The sequence below is a fragment of the Phocoena sinus genome, chromosome 20, assembly GCF_008692025.1.
Source record: "Phocoena sinus isolate mPhoSin1 chromosome 20, mPhoSin1.pri, whole genome shotgun sequence".
NCBI lineage: Eukaryota > Metazoa > Chordata > Mammalia > Artiodactyla > Phocoenidae > Phocoena > Phocoena sinus.
Window position 1 is genome coordinate 45,412,136 of NC_045782.1, and position 14,428 is coordinate 45,426,563.

Here is a 14,428-nt window from a genome sequence, read left to right on the forward strand (position 1 = left end):
AGAAACTGTTCTATTACAATGAACTATCACAAGTAGAGCAGTCAAGCTATTTAAAAATACAAGCAAAAGTTAATTATGTAAAGGCATTTTAAATTAACATTCATACTCTTGAACAAATGAGAACATTCAAATTATTGCATTATATATAACTATGTAATAGCCTACATTTAAATATTTCTGATTCTGAATTATTCTTCTATTTTTTTTTTTATTACATTGATAAGATGAGAAGCACAAGGGAAGTTCCAATTACTCCACTGATCTTAGGATGAATATTTTTAAATGATTAAGTGAAACTTACTGTGTATTCTGGTCCCAGATGTTCATTTGGACAAGAGGGAAAAGAAAAAAGAGAGAAAAGGATGATTTAGACCACACTTATATGCAATATAAAACCACAGAACTAATAAATATTGCTGAATTATAATTATTAAAATTGTGGTAAAGAAACCTTCCGAGGATTAAACCTTCATAAATACTAAGTGTCTCCATGTTTGCTCTCGAAACTTTTTCACATACTTCTGTGGTTGGGTAGATAAGGAGTGTAAGATAAGATTCAATTAGCCTATAGGTTTGTGGCTAATTAAAAACCAAAGAGTTGGCCTTAGAAAAGCAGAATTAAAGACTAATAATTCCAGTAGAGCATTTCATTAACCACAAAGGAAATCTTTTAAGTGGAAAAGCAGCTTTTAAAACCAATAAGACCCTGTTAGGATGACATTCAAATGGGATCTGGAATTTTCATGTGTTCGAGGGCAGGAACCAAAACTTCTAAATTTTTGGCCACAGTGTCTAGTTCAGTACCAACACTGAGTGTTATTATCACTCCACTACAAGTGAGGAAGAAAGTGATTTTCATATTATTCTATTGCAAAAGAAGTGGTTTGGAGCAGAGCGACCCAACAGAACCTTTTATATAAATTATAGTCAGGTTTTGTTTTGTGTGGGGGGGGGCATTTGCAAAGCAAACAAGTCAAAATAAACAACTTGTTTATGAACAAACCCCAACTCAACATTATTTGGGGATTACTGAGAAAAGAGGGAGAAATAAGGATCATGAAATCTCTAGAAATGTCACTAAAAAGAGTTTCCCTTTTCTTCTCCATGTGTTATTTACTACAATCACTTTAAGAAGGAAGATGGAATAGTTTAGCTTAAGCCCCCCAACCCCCTGCTAGGAAGAGTGCTGACCTAAAAGTATGGAGGCAAAGGGTCAGGGAGATATCACAGCGTTCCCACCAGTCCCTGCTTGGATAATCCACCCTCAGTCAGTGAAATCTGAATCCTCCTATGTCCTTGCATGGATACATGCAACATACAGGGTGTACAAGAACTTACCTGTAATCGTGTAAGGATAATAGTTCCACGCCTTCTCTGTAACATAAAATATCTTGGGAACAACAGCTCTAGCCCAACTAGGCAGTTTGCTAAGACGAAAGAAAGAAAGAAAAAAATACAATTAGAGTCTGTCCAGGGCCTCACCCTGCTACCATATTTTTCCGGAGAAACTGACTGCTAGAGAAATCAGAGGACTTCTACTTCCGCTCTTCTCTCTGTAGCCACTTGGTCCCCACCTCCCTGGTCTTTACCATAGTTAAATCGTCCTCGGTTCATATTTAGGACATGTAGGATGGCCACAGACACTAGAAGGCAGGAGAGAGGCACAGAACGGATTGGTTCCCCAGAAAGAACCAACACTGCCAATACCCTGATTTCAGACTTCTGGCCTCCACCCTGGTAGGAGATAAATATGTGTTGTCTAAAGCCACCCAGTTCACAGCCATTTGTTGCTGCAGCCCCAGGAAACTAATGCAAAGACAGAGTCATTCCTCTGGAACAGGCACCCAGGCAGCCATCTGCAGAAAACATTCTCAAAACAAGGAAAACCCAAGGGCACAGGTCCCAAGACCCTTGGTAAACCAAGGACGAATTAAGTTTTGCTTTGCTTTGTTCTGTTTTCCTTCTGAGGCAAACTCTACAGCTTGCTGCAGGCCCAGAGGATTCCTTTAAATATTATATTTAAATATACAGAATGATATACTACTGAGGGATGGCTGCACAATTTTATTCCCCCCAGCACGCCACTGTGGCATTTTCTGTCTTTCTAGATGCTACCATTTTGTTTCTTTCCTATGCTGGTGCCTACAGCTAAGTGTCTGGGACACCAACGTCTAGCAGTACCTCACACCCAGAGCGATGATGCAGACTCCCAGCTCCTGAGGGCTGCACGTTGGCAATAAAGAACATCAAGAAGCGGTTGTGAACTGCAACCTGATCTAGCTAAGAGAGGGGGGACATCAAGGTAAAAGAACCCCAAATCCCCAACCCCTCTTGGACATGGGGTTTAAATGACATCCAGAGCCAGTGAAATACTGTGCACCTTGCATGTCTTCCCAAATTGTTTCTCTTATTTCTGACAGTATCCAGTCCCTGCTTTTTAAAAGACAAATACGTATTTTCGATGGCTGGTCAGACCTAACCCAAAGAAAGCTCCAGGCCGATACTCAGCGCTAAAACAAATGGGGAAATCAGAGCCGCGTCCCCCACCCCCCCCACCCCCCGAAGCCGGGTGAGTGTCAGATGGAGGCCACTGCTCTCAGGTGTGCTATGAGGGGCGCACGGAGCAGTTTTATGATTCACAGGACAATTCTTCTTGCTCATCTAACGCAGAATGTCTCACTCCCATAAAATCATCTCTGCAGTAACTGCTCATTTACCTTCCCTTCAATCTGCTTAGAAGGAAGGGGCTGCTTCCCAACAGGGGTTTTTACAGCTTTCGCCTAGGATTTATTCTTTCAGTCACTGAAGCTGGAGGGTAACTGGGGTCAACGCTGAGAGTGGGAAAGTCGCGTTGGGCTGGCTTGCGGGAAGTGGTCACGAGCATAACGTCCCCCAGGTGCCCTCCTGTTTGCCACCACACCCCAGAGTGATATGCCAAAGTGTCATACAGGGAGGTGTGGATCTACTCACAGGCAAGTGGTTTTCTTGTGCTTTTAACGGGACCGAAACAGGATTGTGGAATCTCCCCAAGGTAAGTTAGGCATTGTTCAGTTTAGACAAAGTACTTATGTCTCCTTACAAGCATTAGAGCCCTTTCTCCACTGTTCTCTAGTGCGGGGGTGTTCCATCTACACTGCACCCCTCCCCAGATTCACCAGCCTCCTCTTGATACCACTTTGGGACCCAAGTCTTCCTCCCTCCATAACTCAATCCCTCTGTCATTTAAAAAGTCTCCCAGCAGAACCACATCCCTAAGCAACAACCATTTTCTGGAAGGAAGATGAAAAACACTGGCCATTTTCCACTCATGTTGAAACTTGTCCTATTTGTAAGTGGTCACGACTCCAGGCTCTAGAATCTTTATCTTAGCTGCTTCATCCACCAATGTATGCAGAACTATAATCAAATACCTTTTCCAACAAAACGCCCGAAAACACGTAACATTTAGCCAAGATGGCTGATACAATTTTATGTGACTTCTAAACAGTCTGGAAAGGAGGCCCTTCTGGTATAATCCATTTACCAGGCCAGGCACAGGAGGTGTTGGAACAAATTCTGTGATATGCCATTTAAATATTTTTAAGTCCACTAGAGACCTTCTCCTAGCCCCTGACTTCCCCAGAGCACATTCAACATTCAAATCATTTTTGTCTGAGAAAGTAAAATTCGTTTTTCCATGCAGCAATAATTTATCAGGGCTGCAAAGGAAAATGGAATTAAATTAGACCCCACTGCTGCTGTCCCTTTCGTGATGTATACTGCCTACAATTCCAAGGAGAAGCCTGTCATTCAAACTCACTACCTGGCATCAAACAAGAACCTCTCTTCTGGAAAGGTGGCATGACTTGAATCACGTCCTCTTGGTCCAGTGGCCGAGACTAAACCTCCCAAGACCATCTCACCATGGCTCAGGCTTTAGGGACACTGAGGAAAAAGACAAAACTCTAAAACCTTTAAGGAATTAGGAAACGTGCTGATGTGGAATGCTACCACATTTCCCCAAAACCTTTGTCCATGCCTACCAAAGATAAACTTATCAAATTGTTTTGTTTCTTACTTCTTTACTTCACATGGAACAGAACATACATCAGTGACAGCTGGTCAACTTGTCCCAGGTTAAATGGGACTGTCCTGGTTCTGAAACAGGAGAGAAGGGGGCAGGGCACAACCTTTGAAAGAATGACATAGCCGGAGGACATGACATAAACTGATTAGAACCAAATGGGTCCAAGATGGTGGACAAGTCGACTGCACTAGACCTTGAGCCTTAGCATACACTCACATCAGTAAGCTAAATGACACACCCAAAGGCACCGTGACAGTTCCAAGACCGACCATAAGGATCAAAAAGTGGGCGGTGACCCAATTACTGGAAATCCCCGCCCCTTCCTGAAATAGCTGGAATATTCCTCCCACTTATTAGCCTATGAAATTACCCACCCCTATAAAAACTGACAACCCCATACCGTGGTGCCTTTCTCACCTTCTGAGGTGGCCCACACTCTGTCTGTGGAGTGTGTTTCTCTCTAAATAAATCCATTTCTTACCTATCACTTTGTCTTTCACTGAATTCTTTCTGCAATGAGACGTCAAGAATCTGAGCTTCATTAAGTCCTGAAACCAGGTGTGTGATCTCAGTTGGAAGACTGGGTATTGGCCGGGTCTGAGTCCCAGCCACGAGGGTTCGAGTCCCAATCAGGGTTTTGGCTGGGTTTGAGTCCCAGTCTGGGTTGTGGCCAGGTTCGAGCCCCAGCCATGTGGGTTCGAGTCCCAGTCAGGGTTTTGACCGGGTTTGAGTCCCAGTCTGGGTTGTGGCCAGGTTCGAGCCCCAGCCATGTGGGTTCGAGTCCCAGTCAGGGTTTTGACCGGGTTTGAGTCCCGGCCACGTGGGTTCAAGTCTGTATTTGACGTGCACAGTTTCAGCTGGTGACCACGAAGAGACAGTGATAAGGTAAGAAAATGTTGAGAGTCAGCTCTTGGTCCTAAAGAGGCCCGTGGGATGCCACAAGCCATGCATACTGGGGAAGATGCTCTGCCAATGTCTGCTCATTTTTTTTTTTTCTTTTTTGTGATACACGGGCCTCTCACTGTCTCTCCCGTTGCAAAGCACAGGCTCCGGACACGCAGGCTCAGCAGCCATGGCTCACGGGCCCAGCTGCTCCGCGGCATGTGGGATCTTCCCGGACCGGGGCTTGAACCCGTGTCCCTTGCATCGGCAGGCGGACTCTCAACCACTGCGCCACCAGGGAAGCCCTGTCTGCTCATTTTTGACTGGCGGGTCAACCCCGTATACTTATGTACATCCAACAGCAGGTTCAGGACAGAATTATTAATCTCTGTACTCTTCTCCTTGACCCTGAGGTTTTTCTCCTACATTCTTGTATTCTTATTCATTCCTGCTCTATTTCTTTCTTTCTTCTGTTAACCCCAGAAGACCTGTGTGACCACCAAGGTGTACTTTTTATTGTTTTTACTCCCCTCCCCCTGACACTCACAAGTGCTGACCCTTTATTCCCAGCTTATAGCTAGACCAACTCCTGTTCATCATCAACACCATTGGGGACGTCTTCTGTGCCATCTCTTTGCGACTTCTGGGGAACTAACACCTGATTGGGAGACTATCTTGGAAGGGATAGCATCTAAAACTAAGTGCAAATCTTGACTAAATTGCGTGGTGGATTTTGACTTAAGAGTAGAATTTTGGATAGCTCAGGAGTTAGAGACGTCACCTCAGGCTTGTCTGAAATGGGTCAGGGCTGCATCAATCCCAACCAATACTCCTCTGGGCCATATACTCTGGGGTCGGGAAAGATTTGGACAACAGGAATTAAAAGGAAAAAAACTTAGTGCGTTATGTAATCAAGTTTGGTCACAATATGAGTTAGGAAATTTAAAATGGAGTGAAGTACCCTATGTTCAAATTTTCATGGCCTTGTATCTAGGCAATGGAACCCAAAATGAATTTAAGGCATGTGTAGCTTGGGAGGGATAACTCTAGGAAGGACACAAAGGACTTAATAAATGTGATTAGGGCTTCCCTGGTGGCGCAGTGGTTGAGAGTCCACCTGCCGATGCAGGGGACACGGGTTCGTGCCCTGTTCCGGGAAGATCCCACATGCCGCGGAGCGGCTGGGCCCGTGAGCCATGGCCACTGAGCCTGCGCGTCCGGAGCCTGTGCTCTGCAGAGGGGGAGGCCACAGCAGTGAGAGGCCCGGGTACCGCAAGGAGGAAAAAAAAAAAAAGGACAGTTTGTGCTGTGATTCTGGGAAAAGAAGCCTGCCTCGTGTCAGTTCTTGGAAGGCTCTGCATGTGGAGAGTGTTAGGGTAATGTGGCAGGGGTGTGGGGAGCACCCAGGGGAGCCAGCCACATGTGTCAACATCATCAGGCAGGAGCGAGGCACAACCAAGGTAGAAATCACATGACAAGATGCCCTGTAAGATCCCAACCAGGCCTAAACATTCTGTTTCTGTGATGTTCCATGGGAGTAGCTGAGGGGGCAGAAGGCAGGGGACCCGGCAGCATGAGAAGTCTTGGCGTGTTCTTAAGGATTGAGATGGGGACCAAATAGAAGAGCATGGATTGAAAGGTATGTCAGGAAGAAGGCTCTACGTGCTCTATTTTCTCCAGTATATATATATTTTTTTTTTTAAATAAATTTATTTATTTCTTTATTTATTTTTGGCTGACTTGTGTCTTCATTGCTGTGCACAGCCTTTCTCTAGTTGCGGAGAGCGGGGGCTACTTTTCATTGTGGTGCGCGGGCTTCTCGTTGCAGAGCATGGGCTCTAGGCACGCGGGCTTTAGTAGTTGTGGCTCACAGGTTCTAGAGCGCAGGCTCAGTAGTTGTGGTCCACGGGTTTAGCTGCTCCGTGGCACGTAGTATCTTCCCGGACCAGGGCTTGAACCCGTGTCCCCTGCCTTGGCAGGCGGGTTCTTAACCACTACGCCACCAGGGAAGTGCCAGCAGGTGGCTTCTTAACCACTGCACCACCAGGGAAGTAACATCCAGTATATATTTAAAATACTACTAATTTATTTAATATTATATTCTATACATATAGAATATATATTTATATAGAATATATGACTGAATATTCTAAAATATATGATGTTCTTATATACATGGCTATTGTTTCACTCCTGTCACTCATAACTAGAACACATTCCCATCAGGGCAGGGATCTTTGTCCAGTCCACTGCTGCTCACCCAGCCAGCACCTAGAATGATGCCTGGCACACAGCAGGTGCTCAATAAATATTTTCTGAATGAATGAAGATCGTCTCTGGATATTCAGAAGTCAATAATAACCATGAAGAGTCTTTCAAAATAGTGTGGAAATAAGCTCTTAGGTCAGAGTCTCTGGCCCCGACACTTCCTCTTTGACCTGTTGCCTGGGTAGTGGGCTCTCCCTCTGCCACATGAGCTGTGGGCAGTTAGCTCATACTGTGGGGAAGATCTGGGAGAACAGAAAGAAGAAATGTGAAAGAAAGACCCAAGCCACAGCAACAAGGCTCTACCAATGAGCTGGTAGGTAAGGTGAAGTGACCAGCTGGTAGCTTTGCTTATCCAGTTAAACAGGATTCATGGCTTAGGGAAGCTGTACCCTCTCCTACCCAGAGCCACGAGAAGCCAGGAGAGGTTGCCCTGCAAGGCAAGAGCCATGTAGTGGGAGAAATGTTCGTGTCGTGCAAATTGATTCACGCATTAGGCGGAATCACCGTTAGAAGCTGGCAACCCTCCCTGACTGGCAGCTGCCAGCACAGCCTAATTAATCCAGTAGCGGTAGTGGAGAAGAACATGACACTTCATGACTGATAAACAAGCCTAAAAATAGGCTCCATCTTTTCTCCAATGCCCCTCCACCCCCACCAGATTCCCTCTCCTCATGGGCTTCAGTGGGAGGGGACTGGAGTGATGCTAGGGATGAAATGAAAATGAAAGGGAACAAAAGAAAAGCCCCACCCTCACATGATTCTGGACAACAGGTTTTATTTAGAATCGCTGTTCCAGAGTTTGATTAGTATCTTGCCTCCTTTCCTGGATGCCAGTTGAAACCAGGATTTTTGAAGACAAGCCAAGAAATACCACTTATTTGGTTAACTGAACTGGATCAAAGGCCCAAGGACAACCACCAAATGTACTAATGTATTAGAACTAACGTAATGTTCTAAATGCGTTAGGTAACCACCCAAATGTACTGCACATAACTGTATCAGACGCTCTAGGAAGGGCCAGAGAGTGGAGTAATCCCACAGTACTGGGAGATAAGAGGCAAGTACTAAAAGGATAAATGGCGTTTGAAAAAGACATTATGCTCAATTCAAAAATGGGCAAGGGATTTCAATAGACATGTCTCCGAAGAAGACATATAAATGGCCCATGGGCACATGAAAAGATGCTCAATGTCATTAGTCATTAGGGAAATGCCAATCAAAACCCAAGCAAGATACCACTTCACACCCACTAGGATGGCTGTAATCAAAAAGACGAACAATAACAAGTGTCGGTGATTATGTAGAGAAACTGGAACCCTCATACATTGCTGGAGGGAGTGTTAAATGGTGCAGAAGCTTTGGAAAACAGTCTGGAAGTCCCTCTCCCCACCCACTAGTAGCCTGGCTTGACCTGGGAACTCAATGGGAAGCTTATGTTTGGAATTTTATTTTATTTTATTCTATTTACTTATTTTTTTGGCCATGCCATGCAGCTGGCGGGATCTCAGTTCCCCAGCCAGGGATTGAACCCAGGCCACAGCAGGGCAAGTCTGTAACCGTAACCACTGGGCCACCAGGGAACTCCCCATGTTTGAAATTTTAGAAAAAATGATAGAAAGAAAAAATGGACAATTCAGACCCACCCACAGCAGCCACGATGGTAATGGCAGAATGAAAAGGTCAGTTTCACTTAAAGATGGTTGTCATCATTGCTGCTCTTGGCCTCTTGGAGCTGCCCTGAGAGCTGTCCATTCTCAAGCCTCCAGGTAATTGTGTGGACCACTAACATCCTTACACAAAATGTCCTTTCTGGTCAAGACAGACTCAGAGAGGAGGCCCTGATGACACAGGGACTGAGTACTTCCAATGCCCCAAATAGTTGCTTTGGGTAATAAATCAATAAAGCAGTTTCTGAATGTGATTTGTCTTCCCATACAGATTGACATAAGGAAGAGCATGCATTCCCTTTGCCAGCTCGTGAATTCAGGTCCACAGGACATTGATATTTCTCTGCATTAAGTTATTTATTTATTTGGCCACACTGTGTGGCATGTGGGATCTTAGTTCCCCGACCAGGGATTAAACCCGCGCCCCCTGCATTGGAAGCGTGGAGTCTTAACCACTGGACCACCAGGGAAGTCCCTCTGTGTAAATTATTAAGTGGGCACTGGAACATCTTGGCTACTTCCAGTCCAACTCTCAGGACCCACTTCCCTGTGGTCAGTGAAGGGGTCCACAACATGCTACAGTGACATCAGGATTATTTTGAGCTGAAGACATTTGAGAATCCAACAGTCGCAGAAAGACATTTTTTCTGAACTCCCCTTATCTGTATAAAAACAGAACCTCCCAAAAGAATTCAACTGTCGTAAATCCCCTCTCCGTGAGTTTCGCAACCAGAGAAGATTGACTCCGATCACCAGAGACAAGAAGTAAGCACCAGGATAAGAAATCACCTAAATAGACATTGTCACAATGTCTATCCTGTCTCCCATCCATTCTCCTAAGGCCTCATTTATTTTTCATACAAGACATTTGTTTTCCCATAAGTCTCTTTTCTCTCCCTCATTAAAAATTGTATATAAGGGCTTCCCTGGTGGCACAGAGGTGAAGAATCTACCTGCCATTGCAGGTGACACAGGTTCGTGCCCTGGTCCAGGAAGATCCCACATGCTGCGGAGCAACTAAGCCCGTGAGTCATAACTACTGAAGCCCGCGCGCCACAACTACTGAAGCCTGCGCACCTAGAGCCCGTGCTCCGCAACAAGAGAAGCCACCGCAGTGAGAAGCCTGCACACCGCAACGAGGAGTAGCCCCTGCTCGCCACAACTAGAGAAAGCCAGCGCGCAGCAACGAAGACCCAATGCAGCCATAAATAAATAAATTAAAATTTATTTTAAAACAATGGTATATAAGCCCCAAATTCTAACCACCCCTTTGAGTCACATTTTTCTGTATGCTCTTGCCTATGTACGTGAATAAAAACTTGTCTTTTCTCCTGTTAATCTGTCAGTTTCAATTTAATTCTCGGGACCCGAATCACCAATAACTAAGTAGACTGAAGAAAATTTTTCCTCCTTGACACCACTCATAAGGTGGACAGATGAACTTACAAATAATGGAATCGGTTGATCTAGGACCCTACTTTGATCAGAATACAAGAACCATGTCTTAATTATTAAGAGATTCTCTCCAACACCAGAGCAATTTGTTACACATTGTCAATTTCAGTACACACTCATTTAATGAATTACAATTACAAAGCAGCCTCACCAACATGGCAGTCCCATGACCTGTGCATGCAGGACATGGTTAACTCGAGGTGGGTTAACTTTAGTTTGTAACTACAAAGTAGTAGGTTTGGTTTACTTTTATGATTACGAAAATACTTATTATTTTATAGCTATGTCACATACCAATTTTTTCTTTCTTTCTCTCTTACTAAACCATAATCTCCCTGGTTCTGAGATAAAATAATGGACCTACTTTAGATTTGTGCAAAAGGAGCTAAAGGTATTTTTTTTCCCTGTGCCTCACTGGTTATTCATTTATGTATGCTGGAGGAGAGATGAGATAATATCTGAAACAGACTTTAAGCATAGAAAATTAGGGATGAAAAGGATCTGAAAGGTTGTCCATTGTAACCACCTACTTGATGTTTGAATCTACTCAAGGACAGCCTGACAAGGGTGTGTTCTGCTTATGCTCAAACACCCCCAGCAGCAGCATAATTGACTATAAGTCACCTTACTTTGCTCTCTGATGGCTCAAATACTTAAGATTTCTTCCTTAAACTAAGGCTAACTTTTTCTCCTGGCATTCTCACCCATTGGTCTTAGTCTAATTGGTCCTCTTGAGGTCATCTAGAATACATATGCCTAATCCTTCTCCCACCTGATCAAACCATTATACACCCAAGTCTAGCTTTTCTAGGTTAAATGTCCTTGGTTTCTTCCGGTATTCTTCGTATCACTTGGGTTTCTAATCCTAAGATTCATATGAACAATTCTGGAAAAGTTCAGTAAGTAGGAGAGACTCACCCTACCAGACATCAAGACTCCTTATAAAGCTGTAGTAATTAGGAATTTTAGGATTATATTCTCAAATTCTGTTTAAAAACAACCTGGTTGGCATTTTAATTAGTTTTGCCTTAAATTTATAATTGATTTGGAAATTGGTGGCAACTTTATTACATAGCTTTTCCCATCCATGAATATTCTCATTTGTCTAGGTTTTTTAAAATGTCCTCTGCTAATGTTTTATATTTTCCTCCAAAAAGATTTTGTATATCTTGTGGATTCTTTACTGGCTACCTTTAGGTTTCCTTTCTCTTATAAATGGAATTTTTTAAAATTATTTTTTCCATTTATTGCTCCCACTCTATAATAGTGTTACTGATTTTTGTATTATGAATTTTATACCCAGCAATCTTGTCAAATTCTCAAATTGATGTTAACAATCAGTCATAAATCTGATCAGGTCATGAATTACTATTATTATACTCTGAGGTATTTGATTTGCTAAAGTTTCATATAGGATTTTCCTGTTTAGGTTCTTAACTGAAAGCAGTCTATAAGCTTCCCTTTTATACTGTTACTGTTCAGTTTTGTTATCAAGATTCATGTGGTAGGCACTATTAGTTACCTTCCCAGCCATCACCATGTATTTCCCACCTCCTTTCTTAGAAGCAGATCATGCCTCTCTTGAACATCTTTCCTTTTTAAATCAGGGAGGAAAATCTCACATCTCATTGGCTGGAACTAGGTCACATGCCATCCCTAGCTGCAAAGGTGGCTGGGAAAATAAGTATCTGACATTTTAAACCTGTGAAATACTTAGAAATTTTTACATTTCTAAATGATGAGGGAGTTCATTTATTGTTGCTACCAATTTCTTATTGTCATGCTCTTTAATCAGGCAGCAGGATCTACACAATATTGATTTTCTGGTATTTGAGACTGGTTTCTGGCCTACTTTGTATAATCAGTTTTTATACACTTCCGTGTGTGTTTGAAAGGCATGTTGGTTCCAGGGTCTATTAATGTCCACTAGGTCAAGCTTGTAATTCTGTCATTTACATCTTCTCTATGTTTGTTCAATTGTTTGTCTATTCGATCTATCAGTTTATTAAACAAGTAGGTTAAAATCTCCCACTATAACTTTAGGCCACTTGTGATTTTGTCAGTGTTGCCATATCTTTGTTGAGCTAGGTTCAGGTTTAGGGTTTAACACCCATTATTATTGTGATCACTGACACATTTCAATTTATCATCTGACAAACAAAATTTGTTTTCTATTTACTGTGCTTTTTGTAGGCTTCTCTTTGTTCTTCCTCTGCCTTCTATTGGATTGGTCAAGTTTTCTCTTGGAAGTTACATATTATTTTACTATTCTTTTAGAGGTTACCTTTACATTTTGAATACACATATTTGCCTTAAATTAAAAAAAAAATTTTTGTTTATTTATTTGGCTGAGCCAGGTCTTAGTTGCAGCACGTGGGATCTTTTAGTTGTGGCATGCAGGCTCTTAGCTATGGCACGCAGTATTGAACCCAGGCCCCCTGCATTGGGAGCACAGAGTCTTAACTGCTGGACCACCAGGGAAGTCCCTGCCTTAAATTTTTTAAAATTAATAAACATCTCTTTTTTCTTCCTAGATGATATTAGCAACTTAGAGCACTTTTTTTTTATACTTACTACCCTCTCATCTTCTGTTATTATTGTCTGTTATTTAAATTCCACAAATATATTTCCAATTACTAATTATTCATATATTTGAAACATTCTATGCTCATTCAGATTTGTCCAGATGTTTACCGATTTCTTTGTTTACTATTATTTCTAGATTCCCTCCTCCTATTTCTTGGTTTCAATTTCCTTTTACTTCAAGTACAACCTTTAGTAGTTCTTTCAATCTGTGTCTCTGAGTAGTAACCTTTCTCAGCCCTTGATTGTCAGAAATGATTTTTTTTGCACCATTCTCAGTCCCAAGACCCCATTTACATGCACCGAGGCCACACTTCCTGTCCCCTTATGGGAATGACATCCACAGCCCCTAGGTGTCAGGGCCCACACTCAGTTCTGACACCTCCCAGCTTACTTAGCATTAACTCATCTGCTTTCCACTCCAGTTAGTTTCCTCTTTATTTCTAGTACCTGAAGATTTCCCTTTCTTTGCTTTGAACTCAGCTTTATATTGTTATATTTCATCCTGTGTCTGTCATATGAGGTGGGGGGAGGGTCCATATTAATCCTTTTAGTTATTATTACTGGAAGTCCAGATATTCTATTTATAACAAATTTCCCTCTTACTAATGTTTAGTATTCTCCTTGAAAATAAATGTCATATATTTTGATAGAGAAAACAGACATGACAGAGACAGCTGGACACTTCTTGTTCTGTTTCAGGAAAAGTTATAAAGTTTTCTAATTTCTTGAATTTGGTACACAGGGAACATTCCCCAGGCAATAACTTTGGAAAATGCAATCGTCTGCCGAGAAATGGAATTTTCTGTAGGTTTGTATCTATTTTCTTGCACCGCCCCCCTGCCCCACTTCTCTTTGCTCTACAGAGGTGATCGATGCTCAATATTTGATTTTGAGTACACCCTTTGCACTAAGAATGCCAAAGCAGCATATTGAGAAACCTCTCTCTGCAAGGAAGCCATCCTCAGGCTAGACCCAGAGCTCAGCTACTCCTGCAAATCAACAGCTGGCTGCAGGCTGCACTGGTTCCAAATCCTGGGAATTCACAGCTACTGATAGGTGAACAGGATCAATCTCATTTGCATTTCATTGTGACTCAGGAATTCCCTGGTACTGCTTCCCTGGGAAGATTAAAATGTGTTGGTTTAATCAGCCAGTGTCAGGATATTGGCCTGAGAGATTTCCAAACACCCTGACAGAACACAAACCCTCCCATCAAGAAGAAATAGTCCCCTTCAGCCTGTCGAAGGGTAGAGGTCATACAAGAATGGGGGAATCCAAATATGGCTCCTCTCAGAAACACCTGACCGTGGCACTGAGCATGGAGAAATATTCACAAGTGTCTGTTTAAACTGGGGACACAGTCCAGCTACTATGCTGGAAGTGCTTTCTGGACGAGAAAAGGCCAATAGGAGAGGCCAAAGATGGTGGTAAAGAGTATTCATGGAGATGATAGCAATGACCACAATGGTTATATGCTGGTTCACTGACATAGTCAGTTACTTTT

The 14,428-nt window shown here is 42.9% G+C and overlaps 1 protein-coding gene across 3 annotated transcripts in view; it reads right to left on the minus strand.

The window, feature by feature from the left end:
• PITPNC1 (phosphatidylinositol transfer protein cytoplasmic 1) overlaps nucleotides 1-14,428 on the minus strand; it is a 258,196-nt gene that overhangs the window by 113,965 nt on the left and 129,803 nt on the right. For 2 of the 3 annotated variants that reach the window (XM_032615787.1, XM_032615785.1), the window contains exons 3-4: nucleotides 1,339-1,427; nucleotides 302-309 (exon numbers count right to left, since the gene is read on the minus strand). In XM_032615787.1, coding sequence (XP_032471678.1) covers nucleotides 302-309; nucleotides 1,339-1,427 — 97 coding nt within the window. The remainder of the gene's footprint in view (nucleotides 1-301; nucleotides 310-1,338; nucleotides 1,428-14,428) is intronic. The other variant, XM_032615786.1, reaches the window with a different exon arrangement.